The sequence below is a fragment of the Diprion similis genome, chromosome 12, assembly GCF_021155765.1.
Source record: "Diprion similis isolate iyDipSimi1 chromosome 12, iyDipSimi1.1, whole genome shotgun sequence".
In the NCBI taxonomy this organism is placed as follows: domain Eukaryota; kingdom Metazoa; phylum Arthropoda; class Insecta; order Hymenoptera; family Diprionidae; genus Diprion; species Diprion similis.
Window position 1 is genome coordinate 3,184,448 of NC_060116.1, and position 20,964 is coordinate 3,205,411.

A 20,964-nucleotide genomic window follows, 5' to 3' on the forward strand; every position below is an offset into this window, starting at 1 on the left:
GTATCGCGTATCTTTCTCAAATACAGGATTTCTTTTTGTTCACTAATCATCAAGTATCTTTAATCATCTTCCCGATTCACTCACTCCTGTTCTCTATCACTAATTCCCGGATCCTACGTCAACGAACCATATCTATCGCTATCTCTCTAAACATATAGGTGTAATTAAATGTTACTGTTATAAATTGTGATATGGATGATTGAAGTGATTTTCTTTAAATAATTATGGTAATGAGGTTCGATGCTGTGTCCAAGACGTAAGTGTGATTGATTTGAATTATTCATGTTAAGACATTAGAGAGTAATTTTGGAGCATATATTATAAAGGGTAAACGTCAGTGAATCTCCAAACTTTTTCGATTGACCTGGAATTTTAGTTACCAGTCAAGTTTAATGAAATAAATGTTTTCGTCGGTTTGGATTACTCGAATTCAGGAAATTTCTTAGCCTTGGTTTAAGGTCTTATTGGACGGATGTAACCAATGAAAGGTAAGTCTCAGTTTGAATATTGAATATTTCACGATGAGATAAAACTCTGAAAAAATTGACCATCACCGAGTCAATAAACGAATTATCATTAGTTTTGAACATTAATAATAATGCCAAAAACTTGTTAATACATTGTTTAAACAAAAATTTGTTCAATAAATCTCTAGTGAAATTTGTTTTATTTTATACAGAATGAATTCATTGATTTTTTGGAGTACCTTTAAATTTCTTTTGAATTTCCAGCGATTTTGAATAATTCCGTTTTCAAAAATTTTCAAACGCTCTATTTATAAAACTATTCGGTCCATGCCTCTAAGAATTCTGGAGTATAATGTACAACCATTTACGAAACCCTATCTAAAAGTTCAAAACTTTTGATTCATTTCTAACGGTTGGAAAATTCTTGAGACCGGTTTTTTCAAAACCGTCGAAAACTCTAAAAAAGTTCAGAAGTATTTCGAAAAATAATGCATTCATTCCGTATGAGATGAAACAAATTTCTCTAGAGATTTGTTGAACAAATTTTTGTTCAAACATTTTATTAACAAGTTTTTGGCATTATTATTATTCAAAACGAATGATAATTCGTTTATCGACCTGTTTACGGTTGATTATTTTCAGATTTTGGTCTCATCGCGAAGTGTTTACCATTCCCGCCGAGACTCACTTTTGGTTGGGAATATCCTTCCAATAAGACCTTCAATCGTCGCATAATTTTTCAAAACATTTGAGAATCGTCCCACAGCTGTCCTGGTTGAGTAGAGAACAGAAGTTGGCGTCCAGCTCGCAATCTCATGATTAAATATTAGACAATGCCACTTATTTGCAAAAGAATTAAAATGATAAATGAATACATGATAGAATGTGCAAATTTAAAATAAATATTAATTATAAAATTGAATTTTTTTTATACCTTAAAACTTGGTTGGTTAAAAATTTATTTGAATATTGTCCATCGCAAATAACTGGCATAATTTGATAGCTTATCATCAGATTGCAAATTTGATGCCAACTTTTGTTTGTTACACTCTTAGAAGAGCTGTGAAACTGTTGAAATTTTTTATAAGAAAAAGTGTAACGTAAGAAGATTTCACTGACGTATTTTCTGAAACATGTGTATTGTTCGGTTATGACGCGAATTTTCTGCAAGGAATGTAATCAATAATGAACAACAATGTTCATAATGAACGATATTTATTGGCATATAAAATATAGCTTCTTAATATTATACTGTACTTCATGTATTGCGTCTTATACAATTACTTTCATTGAAGTTCATTGCTTTAAAAATAGAATACGTATATGGTTTTTCAATCGCACCAAAAAATCGTTTCACAAATTACACAAGACTCCCGAGTGACCTCTTCATTTTGAACTTCCATGAACGTGACACGTTTAAGAGCGCCATTCGTATGAGAATTGTTATTTTAATCAATATTATTCAACAGTTAAATATCATGAAATCAGACGTTCAGTTCTACGAGTCAGTTATGTCATGGAAATCATTACAAACAGTCGAATAAATTCACCCCATTGATGATGTCATTGAGAAGTCTTTTGACTAAGCATCGCCAATGCAATCGACGAGGCAACTGTATTTTGCATCTCATTTTTCGCGGTTGAATTCAATCGATGATGACGTTGGTTTAGTATCCGTAAAAGTTGCTGGAATTGGAGTCAGAGCACCAGTACGGGACTGGAAGGACGGTAGGTAAGGTACGTTCGTGGGGTGATCTATGTAGTACTGTTGATTGACGCCGGCAGGTAAGCGGGAATCAGCAATTTTTCCAAAGGGGTGAGCAGGATAATCAGCACCGAAGTAGCCTTGGTAACCCTGGTGATTCTTAGGTTTGCCATAGAAACTATTGTATCGATAACTTCCGTCGTGGCTGCCGAAACCTGGGTAGGCGGTATGAACGTTGGGTCCGTACTTGTTTCCGATGGCATTGTTGTAGGCATTGTAGCCTGTGGTGTACGGAAAAACTGAACCAAAAGCTGAAAAGTGGAAGGTTGTATTAGTTGCGCCACATATGCCAGCGTTGGGGGTAGATTCGAAGGGTAAATTTGATTTGGTGTTCTTGGCGTTATTGCATCCATTGGTAGCGTTTGCACTTTCAAAAAATTCAATAAACGTGAGTTTGGAATTGAGATTTTGACGTTTTGAGCATGTCACCGCCTCATCATCAAGTCGTTGGCGAAAGTTTCATAGAATGGCTGGTAGTTGGAAATAAGATACTTAGAATTACCTGCAGGAGATCCGTAGCTAGTCGCTTTAACTTCGGATGAAACCTTGTCAGCGGTTGATTCCTTGGTACCAAACGGAGTGAAGTTGTAGCCTGGATACGCAGTTGGGTTGTATTTGTTGTATCCGAATGTGTTAGATCCAGTATTGTAGAAGGGAGCTGCACCAACGGGGTATTGATTGTAGGACTGGCTTGCAACGGCCGGGCGATTGTCAGCAATGGAAGTAGATTCAGCAGAAGAACCAAATTTGGATTGGCTGGATGTTGCTACGTTGCCAGTAACTGCCTGTGGGCTGGATTCCTTAGAAGGTGCTTTGGCTGGAGACTCATCGGTTGCGGTTGATGCGGGAGCTTTCTCGCTGTCTGTAAAGTAAGATACACGAGTTTCTTACGTTTATATTGAACAGAAATGCAGGCGCATTGGTACAACCGCTTTTTCAACGTCATTAGGTTACTAATGGAGAATCGTGCTTGGTGGAAGATCTGAAGGCAGAAAGAAGCTATTCAAAATTACCTGAAACGAATTCGCTGCCTACTGGTTTGGCTACTGTAGCAGGCGCATCAGCGGACTTGACTGGTCCCTGGGCACCGAATGGAGTGAAGCTGTAGCCTGGATACGCAGTTGGGTTGTATTTGTTGTATCCGAATGTGTTAGATCCAGTATTGTAGAAGGGAGCTGCACCAACGGGGTATTGATTGTAGGACTGGCTTGCAACGGCCGGGCGATTGTCAGCAATGGAAGTAGATTCAGCAGAAGAACCAAATTTGGATTGGCTGGATGTTGCTACGTTGCCAGTAACTGCCTGTGGGCTGGATTCCTTAGAAGGTGCTTTGGCTGGAGACTCATCGTTTGCGGTTGATGCGGGAGCTTTCTCGCTGTCTGTAAAGTAAGATACACGAGTTTCTTACGTTTATATTAAACAGAAATGCAGGCGCATTGGTACAACCGCTTCTTCAACGTCATGAGGTTACTGATGGAAAATGGTGCTTGGTGGAAGATCTGAAGGCAGAAAAAAGCTATTCAAAATTACCTGAAACGAATTCGCTGCCTACTGGTTTGGCTACTGTAGCAGGCGCATCAGCGGACTTGACTGGTCCCTGGGCACCGAATGGAGTGAAGCTGTAGCCTGGATACGCAGTTGGGTTGTATTTGTTGTATCCGAATGTGTTAGATCCAGTATTGTAGAAGGGAGCTGCACCAACGGGGTATTGATTGTAGGACTGGCTTGCAACGGCCGGGCGATTGTCAGCAATGGAAGTAGATTCAGCAGAAGAACCAAATTTGGATTGGCTGGATGTTGCTACGTTGCCAGTAACTGCCTGTGGGCTGGATTCCTTAGAAGGTGCTTTGGCTGGAGACTCATCGTTTGCGGTTGATGCGGGAGCTTTCTCGCTGTCTGTAAAGTAAGATACACGAGTTTCTTACGTTTATATTGAACAGAAATGCAGGCGCATTGGTACAACCGCTTTTTCAACGTCATTAGGTTACTAATGGAGAATCGTGCTTGGTGGAAGATCTGAAGGCAGAAAGAAGCTATTCAAAATTACCTGAAACGAATTCGCTGCCTACTGGTTTGGCTACTGTAGCAGGCGCATCAGCGGACTTGACTGGTCCCTGGGCACCGAATGGAGTGAAGCTGTAGCCTGGATACGCAGTTGGGTTGTATTTGTTGTATCCGAATGTGTTAGATCCAGTATTGTAGAAGGGAGCTGCACCAACGGGGTATTGATTGTAGGACTGGCTTGCAACGGCCGGGCGATTGTCAGCAATGGAAGTAGATTCAGCAGAAGAACCAAATTTGGATTGGCTGGATGTTGCTACGTTGCCAGTAACTGCCTGTGGGCTGGATTCCTTAGAAGGTGCTTTGGCTGGAGACTCATCGTTTGCGGTTGATGCGGGAGCTTTCTCGCTGTCTGTAAAGTAAGATACACGAGTTTCTTACGTTTATATTAAACAGAAATGCAGGCGCATTGGTACAACCGCTTCTTCAACGTCATGAGGTTACTGATGGAAAATGGTGCTTGGTGGAAGATCTGAAGGCAGAAAAAAGCTATTCAAAATTACCTGAAACGAATTCGCTGCCTACTGGTTTGGCTACTGTAGCAGGCGCATCAGCGGACTTGACTGGTCCCTGGGCACCGAATGGAGTGAAGCTGTAGCCTGGATACGCAGTTGGGTTGTATTTGTTGTATCCGAATGTGTTAGATCCAGTATTGTAGAAGGGAGCTGCACCAACGGGGTATTGATTGTAGGACTGGCTTGCAACGGCCGGGCGATTGTCAGCAATGGAAGTAGATTCAGCAGAAGAACCAAATTTGGATTGGCTGGATGTTGCTACGTTGCCAGTAACTGCCTGTGGGCTGGATTCCTTAGAAGGTGCTTTGGCTGGAGACTCATCGTTTGCGGTTGATGCGGGAGCTTTCTCGCTGTCTGTAAAGTAAGATACACGAGTTTCTTACGTTTATATTGAACAGAAATGCAGGCGCATTGGTACAACCGCTTTTTCAACGTCATTAGGTTACTAATGGAGAATCGTGCTTGGTGGAAGATCTGAAGGCAGAAAGAAGCTATTCAAAATTACCTGAAACGAATTCGCTGCCTACTGGTTTGGCTACTGTAGCAGGCGCATCAGCGGACTTGACTGGTCCCTGGGCACCGAATGGAGTGAAGCTGTAGCCTGGATACGCAGTTGGGTTGTATTTGTTGTATCCGAATGTGTTAGATCCAGTATTGTAGAAGGGAGCTGCACCAACGGGGTATTGATTGTAGGACTGGCTTGCAACGGCCGGGCGATTGTCAGGAATGAAAGTGGATTCAGCAGAAGAACCAAATTTGGATTGGGTGGATGCTGCCACATTGCCAGTAGCTGCCTGTGGGCTGGATTCCTTAGAAGGTGCTTTGGCTGGAGACTCATCGGTTGCGGTTGATGCGGGAGCTTTCTCGCTGTCTGTAAAGTAAGATACACTAGTTTCTTACGTTCATGTTAAATAGAAATACAGGTGCATTGGTACAACCGCTTTCTCAACGTCATTAGGTTATTGATGAAGAATGGTGCTTGGTGGAAAATCTGAAGGCAGAAAGAAGCTATTCAAAATTACCTGAAACGACTTCGCTGCCTACTGGTTTGGCTACTGTAGCAGGTGCATCAGCGGACTTGACTGGTCCTTGGGCACCGAATTGAGTGGAGCTGTAGCCTGGATACGCAGTTGGGTTGTACTTGTTGTATCCGAACGTGTTAAATTCACGGTTGTAGCCGGGAGCTGCACCATAGGGGGTTGGATTGTAAAAGGCTGGTCGATAGTTGGAACCGAACGCAGATCCGTCGGCATTAAATCCGAATTTTGACTGGAAAGGAGATGTAATAACGCCTGTGTTTGGACTACTAGTTTTGGAAGGACCAACAGTGGATGTAGCAGATCCGAACGAAGAGCCGAATTTTGAATGGAAAGGTGTGGCGACGTTGTTCGTGGCTGTACTGGCTTCATTGGAAGCAACTTTGGCAATGGAATTTTCTTTGGCGGGTGCGGCTTCTATGGAAACCTCGCCGAAATTACTGGAGGGCGCTGCAGTAGCCACCGGTGATTTCAGTGAAGAGTCGGTATTGGATTGTAAGGAAGCCCCAACACTGCTTGCGGTCAGACTGGCACCATAGTCTTTAAAAGGAGTGGATTGCACGGCAGCTTTGCTAACTCCACTGGACAGTACGTTAGCAGACGAATCACTCGTGACAGGAACGGATTGCACGGCAGCACCACTGTTTGCTACTCCGTCGATCGGGGAGTTGGGGACAAGATCAGATTCTACTGTGAATTTTGCGGTATCGCTCGCAGGTACTTGAGCTGGCGAGTTGTCCTTGTTGGGAGTATATGCCTCAGTTGATTTGCTAGTATCAGCGGTTTGTACTCCAGTCGGTGCAGCATTGTCTTTCACAGGAGCTGTTTCTGCGGCAGGGTTCGCGGCGACTGTAAAATGTAACAATCGTCCATTTGAAGCGTATGTGACGGTAGCTCGAGTCTGCTGACCCTTTTCATTTACTTGATAAGGGTACAACGGATTTCACAAAGAGATTTTGATATGAATAGGACATGTTCGAAATTACCTGCAGTAGCTGCATTGCTGGAGGGCTCGTCTTTGACATTAATCTTCTCAGCTATAGCAATTGGTGTCTTCACTGCATCGGCGCGAAAACTATCGTACGGTCGGAAGCTGGGGTTGTACTTGATGTTGCCTAAATTAGTAATTCCTGGAGTATGGGAAGGATCTGCACTAGCGGGAGGTAAGAACGCCTGGCCTGCAAAGGGAGAACGGTAACCAGAGACGGAGGTAGATGGGACATGTGAGCTAAGCTGGGTTTGGAATGGTGACGCAATGGTGGGCTGGGCACTACTGGCAGGTGCCTTGGTGATCGAGTTTTCCACTACAGCGGATTTCACGGTAGTTTTGGCAGTACCTGTAAAATGATACGATCACTTTTGATATTGTAATAGCATGTACACAGGTGCTTCTTATCAGATTTTTTCTTATGTTTAATTAACTTGCAAAGGTATTCAAGTAAAGACGCTTGAAGTTAAATAGATTACAAAAAATTACCTGTCAAAGTTTCGCTGCTGACGACCTTGGCCTCTACCTTAGCAGTTTCAGAAGACTTGGTTGATTCCTTGGCACCAAAACCGAAGGATCCAAACCCGCGATTGAAAGCCGGGTCATATCTGTTTTGGCCAAAATTATTGAAGGTCGGGGTAGGACCGGAGACTGCGCCGAAGGTAGATGGATAATAGGATTGGCCTCCGAAGGGAGAACGGTAGCCAGATCCAAAACCAGGCTGAACGGGTGAGCTGAGCTTGGTTTGGAAGGGAGACGTAACACCAGCAGTGGCTGCTTCGGAATTACTGCCAGGTGCCTTGGCAGGCGAATCGTCTGCGACAGCGGATTTTACGGCTGCCGTGGCGGCATCTGTTGTACGACAAAAACGTGTTTTGAACATACTCACAGGTAACTCGGATATAACTTGTTTTTAAATCCAATTAATTTGCAAGTACATTCGAGCAAAGATGTTTGACATTGCGAACAATTCACATGAAATTACCTGCGGAAGCTTCGCTGCTGACGGACTTGACATCTACCTTAGGCGTGTCAGAAGACTTGGTTGATTCCTGGGCACCAAAACCGAAGGATCCAAAGCCGCGATTGAACGCCGGGTCATATCTGTTTTGGCCAAAATTATTGAAGGTCGGGGTAGGACCGGAGACTGCGCCAAAGGTAGACGGATAATAGGATTGGCCAAAACCGGAAGGTCCAAACCCGCGATTGAACGCTGGGTCATATCTGTTTTGGCCAAAATTATTGAAGGTCGGGGTAGGACCGGAGACTGCGCCGAAGGTAGACGGATAATAGGATTGGCCTCCGAAGGGAGAACGGTAGCCAGATCCAAAACCAGGCTGAACGGGTGAGCTGAGCTTGGTTTGGAAGGGAGACGTAACACCAGCAGCGGCTGCTTCGGAATTACTGCCAGGTGCCTTGGCAGGCGAATTGTCTGCGACAGCGGATTTTACGGCTGCCGTGGCGGCATCTGTTGTACGACAAAAACGTGTTTTGAACATACTCACAGGTAACTCGGATATAACTTGTTTTTAAATCCAATTAATTTGCAAGTACATTCGAGCAAAGATGTTTGACATTGCGAACAATTCACATGAAATTACCTGCGGAAGCTTCGCTGCTGACGGACTTGACATCTACCTTAGGCGTGTCAGAAGACTTGGTTGATTCCTTGGCACCAAAACCGAAGGATCCAAAGCCGCGATTGAACGCCGGGTCATATCTGTTTTGGCCAAAATTATTGAAGGTCGGGGTAGGACCGGAGGCTGCGCCAAAGGTAGACGGATAATAGGATTGGCCAAAACCGGAAGATCCAAACCCGCGATTGAACGCTGGGTCATATCTGTTTTGGCCAAAATTATTGAAGGTCGGGGTAGGACCGGAGACTGCGCCGAAGGTAGACGGATAATAGGATTGGCCTCCGAAGGGAGAACGGTAGCCAGATCCAAAACCAGGCTGAACGGGTGAGCTGAGCTTGGTTTGGAAGGGAGACGTAACACCAGCAGCGGCTGTTTCGGAATTACTGCCAGGTGCCTTGGCAGGCGAATCGTCTGCGACAGCGGATTTTACGGCTGCCGTGGCGGCATCTGTTATATGACAAAAACGTGTTTTGAACATACTCACAGGTACCTCGGGTATGACTTGTTTTTAAATCCAATTCATTTGCAAACACATTCGAGCAAAGACGCTTGACGTTGCGTACAATTCACATGAACTTACCTGCAGAAGCTTCGCTGCTGACGGACTTGACATCTACCTTAGGTGTGTCAGAAGACTTGGTTGATTCCTTGGCACCAAAACCGAAGGATCCAAAGCCGCGATTGAACGCCGGGTCATATCTGTTTTGGCCAGAAGTATAACCGGGGAGTGCACCGAAGCCAGATGAATAGTAGGACTGGCCGGCAAGAGGAGAGCGGTATAAGCCATTGTCAAAGCCAGGTCCGTTAAGAGTGCCAAAATTAGATTGAAATGGGGTTGGGGTGGCACCGAACGTAGAGCGACCTTGATCAAATAATGGCTTGAAAGATGATTTGCCTCCAATAGTAGCAGCATCGACGGCAGTCTGATAAGCATCTGTTGGGCGAGAAAATACGAGTACGTCTATATTGAGAGTTTTCAAGTGTTAAGTTTCAGCGTTTTATATTCATATTCCTCTGTTTAATTGTTAGTTGGAATTGATTTGCGTGATATTACCTGCAGGAGCTTTCAAGCTTTCGGATTCAGATCCTACTTTGATTTCATCGCCAGACTTGACTGCTTTTTCAGCAGTGCTATAAACAGATTTTTCCTCGGCTGAGATGTCCAAGCTTTTGGCAGTCTTAGATTTCACTTGATCTTTTTTTGTCGTTTCGGCTATCTTCTGGTCACTCTCGTCAGCTGCTACCTCAGCAGGTTCAGTATCGACAACTGAGGATGTAAATTCTACGTCGCTCTCCTCAGCAGGCTTGGCCGTTTCTTGTACAGCCTCGACAGCCGCTACTTCAGCAGGTTCAGCAGTAATCTCTACGGATTTCAATTCTACTTTACTTTCCTCAGTAGGCTTGACGATCCCCTGGACAACCTCAACAGCTTGTCCTTGTTCTAGTGTGCTGGTTGATGGAATACCCTCAGATTTGACAGCAATACTTGACTCGTCCTTGGGCAAAGCGATGTTACTCCCTTCGATGGGTACGACCTGTTCATGTACCTGAACAAACCACAGACGGTCATTATTAGACCGATTCAAACGCAACCACGTAAATATGAGAACAAAAAAAAAAAAAAAAAAACAATTTCAAATGAGTTGTCAATCTGATCTTTTCCAGAATCAAGAGAGAGTGCTAAGTACAGTGCAACTATCACCTGCTGAGTAAGAAATGAATGTTTGTTTTTGTCACAGTGATGGTCAGTGAAAGATCACTAATAGAATTACTTAATAGTTGATCGAAATCGGGTTCTTTATGTATCAGTATCTCCAAATTGACGATAACAAAAGAAAGGGGATTCATCAAAAAGTACCTCGGAAGCGACTTTTTCGGGGACGCTCAAAATTTTCTGGGAACTTTCGATGTCATCCGATGTGCCCAACGTGGAAGTTGACTGATCGTAGGCGGTTTCCAAGTTAGGTGGAGGAGCGGAACGTTCATTACCGTGAAGCACGTCCGTGTTGGACCATTCTGAGGGGGCGGCGAAAGCCGCGGCCAGAAGGCAAAACTGGAAAGAAAAACAAGAGTAAGATTAAAAATGGGCTGAATTATGGATCGAATGGTTATCTTATACTATACTCCAGGCTGTCGGTCAGTGCCTTAAGAATACTGGATTTCATGTTGAGGTAATCATAAATATAAGATGTAAATATAGTTTTTGTCAACGTTGAATTGGACAAGGTGTGAGGAGAAGTTAAGTAGCGACCGGTTAGTGGTTTAAACCGGCTGTAATAGTCCCTTTTTCATATGTTGTTATTGTGTTATACTTCAATCATTACTGAAAGTAATTTTGGTATTATGACATTCTGGAAATAGCATCGCCTCGTTAAAATACTGTAGTCATAATTACTACCGCTTAATAATGATAGAGGTTGTAACTGATTAGTAAAAAATAAGGTAACTGCAATAAAATCAATACAAAAGACTAAATGATTTGTAAGATCGTAAAATTCTTTATGTTGATTGCGTTGAATTATCGATCAATTAAATCCAATATATTTGATATCCCCACTCAAGAGGTCTCAAGAGAGAAGGAAGAACTTATTTATCCACAACGAAAAAAAATTGTTTAGAAATCCTCACCGCTAAAAATAGCTTCATGTTCAACGACGAATGTGAACAGAAGACTGACCGGTGATTTCGGGTGATTTCGACCTTTTATACGGTGGAAGGATCCTCCCAATGATTCCGCGATCCAATCAAATTTAGGGAACTAGAATTTTTCATTTTGTGCCATTGGTCATTTTGAAGGTGATTTACATAGTATAAGAAATTTGCTAAACTCATCGACGATAGTTAACCGTTTGAGGCGATTGTAAATTGAAAGCCTATGATTTTTCTTGTCTAGCGTGTTCGTGGAACATTTGATGTCTGCGTCGTGACGTAGGCAATGCCTGCATACATAGAGTGCCAAGACAAAGATCGAGAAGAATATTATGAAATTTTGAGTTTATTATCAGTGACCAGGGATTTGAATTAAATTGTCAGAATTATTGACCATCGTGAAAGAGTATACAAGTTAACAAAGTTCCAAAAGTCTTCAGGTGAAAAGATGTCAGTCACAACAAAGAGAATGTCCGAATTTTTTTTTATTCCACCGATACTATACCTCGCGGGTAGAATAGAAGGAAAGTAATCAATTTATAGGATACCCAAAGAAAGCTTCCCTGCATTTAGTGGTGAACGAGATACGCCTCATAAGATGGAAATTATTTTGTACCTAGTGACCAATTGTCCTTTCGGAGTTGTCAGATGTTGAAAATTTAAGCCAACATGTTTCTCACAATGTATAAAAGGTAGCGTCACAGCATCACCTTGAATTATCAGTTACCTCCATTGTTAATAACACAGAATCTTTTTTTCATTCTGAAAAATCTATATGGAATCGATACGTGCGCCTGACCATGTCTAAATCTTATTTTCCCCGTGGTTCGTTATATTGATTATGATCTAATTTTCGACAACAATTTTTTGTTATAACTCATTGAAAATTCCTAATATGAAAATTATGGTTGTCTGAAATAAATTTTTCAGCTGTATAGTCTATGGATATTTACGAACTCTAATTATGGTTGTATCTTCACCCAATTACATCTTCTTTTTTTTTCCAAGTCCGAAGTTTTGTTTCACAATTTCCAAGGCTTAATATTAGAAAAACTAACTTCACGATCAGAATTATGACTTTGTAAAGTTATTGGCTGTGAAGAGTTTTCTCCGATAGTGATCAGTTGAAGCAATGGGCTTAGCCAGCAGGGTGTGCCTGCCAAATCCCGCTAAAAATATAAGTTCGATTCCGGTGAATGTTTAATCACGTTTTTGTGGTTATGATTGATATGATCCTTCGCCAATTCGTGTTTAGAATACAAAAAATCGGATGCATAAAAATGATACATTTTTTGGTAATTTCAAATGAATGAACTGAGTACATACGCGCAGAACCGGAACGTGGTAAATAGTTTCAACACCGAGCAAGTATTAGTAACTTAAGTATAGCGAAAGAGAGAACTTTATGCAAAATACTTCGACGTATGCAAACTTTCAGTAAATCTGGTGCAAAGATATTCTAATGTATTCTATAGAAAAAATGTTACTCTCCGTACCTTCCTAGACGTAGATGTATAAATAAAAATACGTTTAATCTAGTGAAATATCGGCAAGAACCTTGTTTTTTTTTTGTTATGCGATCATTAACACGAATGTAATTATGCAGGGATGGATAGAAATCAAATAAATAAAATTCAATCTCCTGAGCCTAGCATACATAAAAAGACAATAAAAAATACGAAAAATCATTCTATGCTAGTCTATGTGTGTGTGTGTGTGTGAAGGATGAAAGAATCGAAGTGAGGTCATTGCCATTTCTTTTGCACGAATATTTAGAGACACTTACAATACAGGTGGTAAAAAAGTTAAATAAAAATAAATTAACCCCATGAACTTGCACGCAAGAAAAGAATAAAAAACTTAACTATTGTAATTAGCCCGGAGGTACATGCGCAATGACAGCCAAACGCCGTTATCGATTATCGTTGCGCTACTGCCTAAGTAAATTTGAAGCAATTCTTATGTGGATAAAAATTGACTCAAAGAATAGCTTTGGTTGTATGGTAAAATCCTTAATGTTATTTTTCCCAAATTAACATATACCCGGCCAATTATATGGTATTGAGAGAAGATATTTTTTCGTTGAATCGGCATCGCGTCCTTGACTCTGGCAGAGGACATATTACATAATTTTCGTGTTAGACGGGATGGCCAGCCATGCTAAGCCATGCATAGCAAATGGCGGTCTAAGCCCATATCCGCAAGTTGAATTTGAGCAGGGGAGATAACTGGTTAGTTTTCTAGATCCTTCTACAAGTTCTGATGGCAGTCACCGTAAACTTGCCAACCGTAGAAATATAACCAATTAACGAGTTTGTATTCACGGGTTAATCTGGTCTCCTCCTAAATTACGCAGGCACATATATACATATGGGGCATTCCACGTAAAATTGACCTGGGTCTCAAGTTTGATCTATCCGATTTGGTTCACGATTTGTTATATTATTTTTTTGATTCTGGAAAGGACTGATTTTTTCAAAAAAAGTTGCTGAATCCATTGAAATTAGCTACAATTTTTTAAAACGATCATATTGATCGACACAATTTAAAAATCTGATAAAATTCTCAAAAATCCATTGTCACATATACAAATGTTCGAGGAACAGCTTACAGTAGACTAAATCTTCCGTCTAATTTTTTTACGTTTACTTTGGAGAAAGCTCAGTGCTCAATAATTTTTATATCTAACAGATGATGTTTTAGAATTATTTCAGATTTTTTAATTTTTTCGACCAATGTGGTAGGTTTTGAAAATTGTAACTAATTTCGATGGATTTTTAAAATTGAGGAAAAAAAAAAAATTCTTTCACGAGTCAAAAGAATCATATAAAAAACCGCGAGCCAAATCGGAGAGGTTAAGTTTCAGACCCAAGTCGATTTGAAGTGGAATGCCCCACGTCGAAGTAACAGTCCATGTACCTCATCCCCTTGGATTTCAATTATTTTTTAGCATGATGTTCTTACCGACCCAAAAGGGTTTCGGAAATGGTTTACCGATTTTTTTAGCTACCGATGAAATTTGAAAAGAACATGAATCCCAATTCCGAAAACGCCGTTTTTAAAAAACTGACAAAATTCACGCAAATTCTATGATTTCAAATGTAATTTTTAAGCACCACACGATAATGGGATCTCAGTATTTACTATTTTTCCATAAGTTTTTAGTTTTTCCATGCCGGAATTGGAGTTTTTTTCTTGTTTTTTCTATTCACGATTCTGAATGGATCTAAAACTAGTAAAAATAAAAGGTTACGAAAAAAATAGTCAATATTGAGATCCAATTATAGAGTGGTGCTCAAAAATCACATTTTGAATCACAGAATCAGTGTGAAATCTTTCACATTTTTAAAAATGGCGTTTTCAGAATTGGTTTAACAATTTTATTTTTCAATTTCACGAGCGCTAAAGAAAATCTAAAAAAAATTCCTAGACCTTTTTGGGTCTGTAAGAATATCGTACTAAAAAATTATCAAAATCGAAGTGGGTGGAATAGATGGGCTGCTAATTTGACGTGGAATGCCCCATATGCGTAAAAATAAATGCAGAATATGTAATTAATGCGACATTTCGAAAAAAATTATCTGCTGTGTCAAAGGTCTGTGCCATTATCAATTTCAGGTAGTAAATATTGCATTTCATATTTCCTTGAAAGTAACGCAACATTTAACACCGTTGATATTTGGTGATTCGCCATGGCGCACAAGAGGAAGCCCTCAGGCTCTTCGCGATTAACTGCCTATCCCAGCAGTATCGATACGGTGATGTACGTTATCCGCCTGGCTCGAGTTGTCTTATCTCTATTTATAGCCTGACTTAAACTCGCTATGGTAACGAACAACCGCTAAGCGATCTCAGATGAAAATGCAAAAATGTACGTTTTGTGGATAAAACGATGTATATTATTACAATAAATCGCTAATTCCCACTCCGTTCAAAGGGTAAGGTCAATGCCATGTTTTCTACTCGCACCGAAGTCAGTAAGATTGCAGGTGAAAAACGTTCTTTCGAGGCCAATACCTTGAGAAATTTCCATGGATCGCATCAGGAAAGTTATCGGTCGTGAATGGTGAAACTGATTCGACGTTGGCTTCCATTTATGCGAGAAGCTTCAGATCGTTGTGATTACGAGTTATTTGTGAAAAATAATGTCAAGAATGAGATCAAGATCACTCCGTTCAAAGGGTAAGGTTAATGCCATGTTTTCTACTCGCACCGAAGTCAGTAAGATTGTAGGTGAAAAACGTTCTTTCAAGGCCAATCCCTTGAGAAATTTACATGGATCGGATCAGGAAAGTTATCGATCGTGAACGGTGAAACTGATTCGACGTTGGTTTCCATTTAGCGAGAAGCTCCAGATCGTTGTGATTGAGAGTTATTTGTGAAAAATAATGTCAAGAATGAGATCAATTCCCATCGCTAGTGAATTATCAAACCAATGCTACAGTGAAAATGCGCACATCTGTCGTTTCACGATGATCACTATTCTTTGTACTCTTGCGTTCCAAGTTAATTCTTGAGGTTCAGAGTTCAATAACTACAGAAGCACGAATTCCCGCAACTGTAATAATCTCCCTTCATTCCGAAAATTGATCAATGATAATCGAATCTCAGTAAGGCTTGAACATCGAATTATCTTTATGGTGACAAACTCACTATCGTATGAAGGATTCCTTAATTGCCATTCGCACCCATTTCAATATTCACGGCTTACTTATGTCTTGGTAATATCTGCATTTAGGTATTCATCTGCCCTCATAAGTTTGGTGGACAAGGGATGTTGACAGTTCACATAACGGCTTTCTTCCGCAAGAACTATTTTCTGGAGCACATTTTGGGTGCTGTAGTTTTAGTTCCCTATAGTGTTGGGATGTAAGGTTCACAGTCAGCGACGAATTGTAATGGAGATTTTGAAGTACTGTTTTGTCTTTCAAGGAACGTCGTTCACACGGAGGCCTGGATGCAATGGTTTGATAGTTGTATCAAGTAAAATTGTATTCGGTAAAATCCAGCGCAGCTTGGATTATGAGCCAAGGTAGAAGTGGCTTCCATGAAATACTTGCCAGATCGTTGGTTGCCTTCGAGTCAAATCAACCTTACATAATAAGCCCATAGAATTTCATTAATTTTTTTCATATAATTAACTTTGTCTTCAACCAACCAGTACAGGTATGTTAAATACTCTTTCTGTTTGAATATTTATTTTCAAAACACGTTCACACGATTATGAGAAATGTAATAATTTCAACTTACTACTATCTCTGAATAACTTTTGACAATTGTAAGCGCTACGGTATCTTGCAGTTGTTACTTCAACTGCATCTAATTGCAATAAGTGTCTTTTTGCTAATCAGTCCCACTAATGATATGTTACGTGTTACAAACTTTCCATAAGCAACACAATTTTGTTATCGAGTGATGGCAGGAAAGTATTAAATTGCAACCTTTGACCCTGGTCTTCATGTGTGCCTGCATGCTCTCTTCATGACTGTTGAATTGAATAATTAATCCATATTCGCGTTTCAAGCTCATTTTAAACTCATATTCGTTGATTAGGGAGTCACATGATGGTATTTTTAGGAAATTGCAAGCATCATTAGCATCTAGTGAGAAAACACCTCAGCACGAGAATATGCTACATTATATAATTAATCATTTAAAGTAGATGGAAATTTCCATGTAAAACGGTATCAGTCAAAAACTTCATGATTTCATTTATTGCAAAAATTATCGTAGTGTTTTAAATAATTTCGCTTGGGAATTGAAAATTTCCAACCTCGGTGACAAAATTTTACACGGCTAATTTAAATTCTTTTCAAAACCTGTCCAATTATTATACGTTGAAATATTATGTTGCTTATATCGTGCCTTAATAAACGGGATAATAAACTTAAAGCATCTCTAGTCACGCCCATAGGCATGAAATTATTCAAATTCACCTGTTGTCGTTCGTCTCTTACGGAATGATTACCGCGGGTGGAAAAAGTGAGACCACTGAATCGTAAAGTGGCACAGTCCTCAATTAAACTGTGATTACGATCCCTTGCCCTACCGCAAATTCACATGGGATACTCCCTCGACTTCTTAGGTATTGAAAATGTCCTCATGACGTCAGAGCCGGGCTTTAATCACCACATAACCTAAGTTTTTAATTTCAATGGAAGCAAATCGTAATTCTTCGAGTTTCAAATTACTCGTGTCACATGAATTAATGAATTGTAATCAATAATTATACCTGATCTATTATCCACTCGAGAAAAAACACGGCCAACGGTCAGTTGTTAGTCTGGTTGCATTAGTTTGATTTTTTTTCATCAGATGGCGCATTTCAAAGTGACAATCCCAATACCTAAGTAACTACGGATATTATCATTGTTATAGTTAATATTATCGTAATTGAGAAAGGAACAAATTAAACCTGGCTATTTTTATTTTCGATCACACCTATCAATTCCTCCATACGTGTTTATGACTGTCCGCGTGTATTTTTACTGTCCATGCAACCAGTTCATTGGTCACGGCCTCAACCTTCAGAGATCTCGGCTCAATTTGTTCGATGTTTTATTCCAAATTTCAAGGCAACGCCCCACTCGACTTTCGAACTGAAAAGACGCCACTGGTTTCGAGAAACAAACAACCAACAGCAGTGGTACATGAAAAATAATGATAACTTAATTGCGGAATACCATAACGTATGATTTTCGATCCGCTCCGCAATAGCTGGCATAGTATAAACCGATTAGTCATAACTAGCAGCGAAAGCAAGTGATAAGCACGTAATACCTGGAATTGTTTTAATTAACGTAACGTTTCGTAAGTATTGTAGGCATCGGGGATTCGAAATCTCATTTATATATTGAGTATGGAAACATTTAAATTATGTACCAAACAAATGATATACTTACCATATCTGCAGGCGTCTTTAATGTTTGTTACTTCACTTTGAGAGGAAGAGAAATCACGTTGACGTTTGCGTAACGATCAGTCAAGGATTAAGGCCAGGGAAATATATTTTTGCAACTAGATAGCATATGGATATATTGGTATCAAGTATATATTCTTTCAATAGTTTCTGCCTCATATAAATTCCTGCAATACCGAACAAAGACAAAAAAGTTTTGTACAATTTGAAAGAACTATTTACAGAATACAATTATTTGTTTAAAATATTCTGGATGCTTAGAAATATTTATAAAAACATGCAATCTTATACTAATAGAAGATCCACTCTTGGTTGTTTATGTCAATTTCAGCGATTTTTTGCTCAAGTTTTGTGAATTTTTTTTTGGGCCTAGAAGTTGGTTTAGAGTAACATCGATCTGCGGTTATTTACCGTATCCGTTTGAAGTCAGGCTAGGCTTGATAAAATGAGTTGTAAAAATATTATGTCGGCGAAAAGTGAACGTGGTGACGGTAATGAATTTTTTCCCATATGATCGTGAATTACTAATGAATTACCTATGACCTGTAAACAGCAAAATTACGAACCGCTGTAATACGATGAGCTAAAATTCCATTGAAATTATATCAGCGTCTGATTGGGTGTAATTAAATTCTGTTTAACCGAGGGAGGAGGAGGCGATAATTTTTTTATGACTATAAAATTACGCTTTTAATCGTTTCCAGAAATGTTTGCAATTGATGCAGGAAGACTGTATTGCCCATCGATAGAAATTCAAAGAAGTTCGATGTAATCATGACTCTTCCAAAACTGTTTAATTTATATCGATTATTGAATATATATATTAATACGCATTAAACTCAGACAAGTGGATTATCAGTATTCTGGAGTTACGTAACTACACCGTGTATTAAAATGGATTTGATTATTGCGTGAACTTTTTAATCAGAAAATTTACCACCAGTGAGATTCTACATACCTAATCATATGTAATAAATTCTACGGGAACATAGTCATCGTGCGTAAATTGAAAGCATAAAAAGGTGACAAAGAAAAAAAGGAACGAAGACGTTCCTTCTAGACGAACCTGCTAAATTTGCATTCCGCCACGTATTCGGTTTATACGACGAGAGATGAGCACCGGACGATGATAGTTGTTGGCCTTCTTTCCATGACTAGGTATACATACGCAAAGCCCAGAATTACACGTGACCGCTTGCTCAATGACAGAATAAACACAACTTACCTTACTTACATCATCGCATCGTGTTCGATATTTTTTGTGACTATAGTATATAGTTTTTATTACCTTAAATTATAAACTGTCTGAGTATGAGATTTTCTTTGCTCCCATAGAACATCCTGTAATCTACGATCTCTATTATTCCATCTCCCGTTTCCAAGTTTTAGGCAAATTTTATAACAGAGGGTTCAATAAACCCGGTGAACACGATTTTATACTGAGCGTGAGCGATTGGATGAAATTAGCTAACACCACGACTCGACTATTCCTTTCGTATCGGGCGAATGCCGGCTATTTCGAAATTGTCAAACAGCTTTTCAGCATCGTAAAGAAGAAGATTAATATGAAAGAAAAGAAAAAATTGAGAAATAAGGCGTCCGTAAGAAACGACACGCCGATTATTTTGAGCCCGTGTCGATTGCGTGTGTAAATGTTTGCGATGCTCGATAACAGATGCGTCGTATAGATTGTAAAAAAAGAAGCATCAAACGAGAATTATTGGTCGTCTTTTGCGGGTGTGGTATACGTGCTTCGAGGACTTCCGGGATCAGCTACTCGCAGTCTGGAATAATTAGCTGGTCATTATTGCAAACGAGGTAACTTGAAGGTAGGTAAGTTTACTGCAAGCTCCATTTGCAGCTTAATATTAAACATTTTTCAAATATTTTTTGGAAACTAACTGCAAGCGCGATAAAATATCAAAATTGTTCCAATACCATGTACTCTATGGGATAATTATTTTACAGTGTTTCGCAGTAAAACAATTGTCATCTGAATAAGTCTGATATATGCACAATAATATCCGACATTGAAAGTGTTTGATTGCGATAAGTTACATTTACTTTCTCTATTAAATTAGTGCACATAAAATACGGATTTTTATGTCACATTGAACGGGAAAATGCAATTGTTCCCCTGCCCCATCACAATTTTTAGAAAATCATTCAAGGATTTTTCAGATCCACGTAGCTTCAAATCAGGTCGATCTATGAAATAAGATTTCGTTAAAAAGTTTTTCTGTATTCCATGAAGCTTACGATAATCTTAATGAAAAAAAATCTTCCGTCGTTAAAGTGCAGTGTTTACCGAAAATCAGTGGACATCTTTCGTAACACAAAAGTGCTCTATTCGATTTAGTTGAAATTTATGCAAAGTACAGCATTTTCGATCCGAAAAATAGTCCGTAAATTTGTAAGTGGACTGAGCAGCAATTCAGAAGTTATGAAATTTTTCAGATTCGTTAACTGTGTGTATTCGAGCGTTATTGGTATACGAAAATGTTATGACAAGTACCGTGATGAGCAATACAATGTAAAAATTTGAGCCCAAGTATGGACAAGAATCAGCTATTTCTCAACAGCTAAAAAAAAAACTGCAATGAAATTTAGCACAAACGAAAACATATCGATGGCATAAGAAAAACTAACACAATGAAAATATGTGTCTCTTATGCTGATACACAAACAGGAAAATGAAAATACGTATCTCTTATCTATGGAAGATACGTTTTCTTATAAGATGAATTTGGAGGAAACTTTTAATCTAAAAACATTGCAAAAAATTTATGGTTGATTCTTTTAATGCGTACTTGAATTATGTAGAAGAGCAAAAAAATCGAGAAAGATCAGGTATAGCTGCCGTCTGTATAGGTGTACGTATACATTTTGGTTTAATTATAGTAACTGTCGAAGTAGCACAAGAAAT

General features: G+C 39.6%; 1 protein-coding gene across 1 annotated transcript; it reads right to left on the reverse strand.

The window, feature by feature from the left end:
- Positions 1-2,094: 2,094 nt before the first annotated feature.
- LOC124413612 (mucin-19-like) lies at positions 2,095-10,456 on the reverse strand. The gene is made up of 17 exons (XM_046894333.1): positions 10,394-10,456; positions 9,525-10,017; positions 9,179-9,332; positions 8,435-8,577; positions 7,819-8,301; positions 7,323-7,685; positions 7,171-7,182; positions 6,160-6,682; positions 5,831-6,060; positions 5,314-5,628; positions 4,797-5,111; positions 4,280-4,594; positions 3,763-4,077; positions 3,246-3,611; positions 2,735-3,094; positions 2,563-2,603; positions 2,095-2,499 (listed from the first exon to the last, which is right to left on the reverse strand). The coding sequence occupies exons 1-17, from the start codon at positions 10,454-10,456 to the stop codon at positions 2,095-2,097; spliced, it is 4,896 nt and encodes a 1,631-aa protein (XP_046750289.1).
- Positions 10,457-20,964: the final 10,508 nt, after the last annotated feature.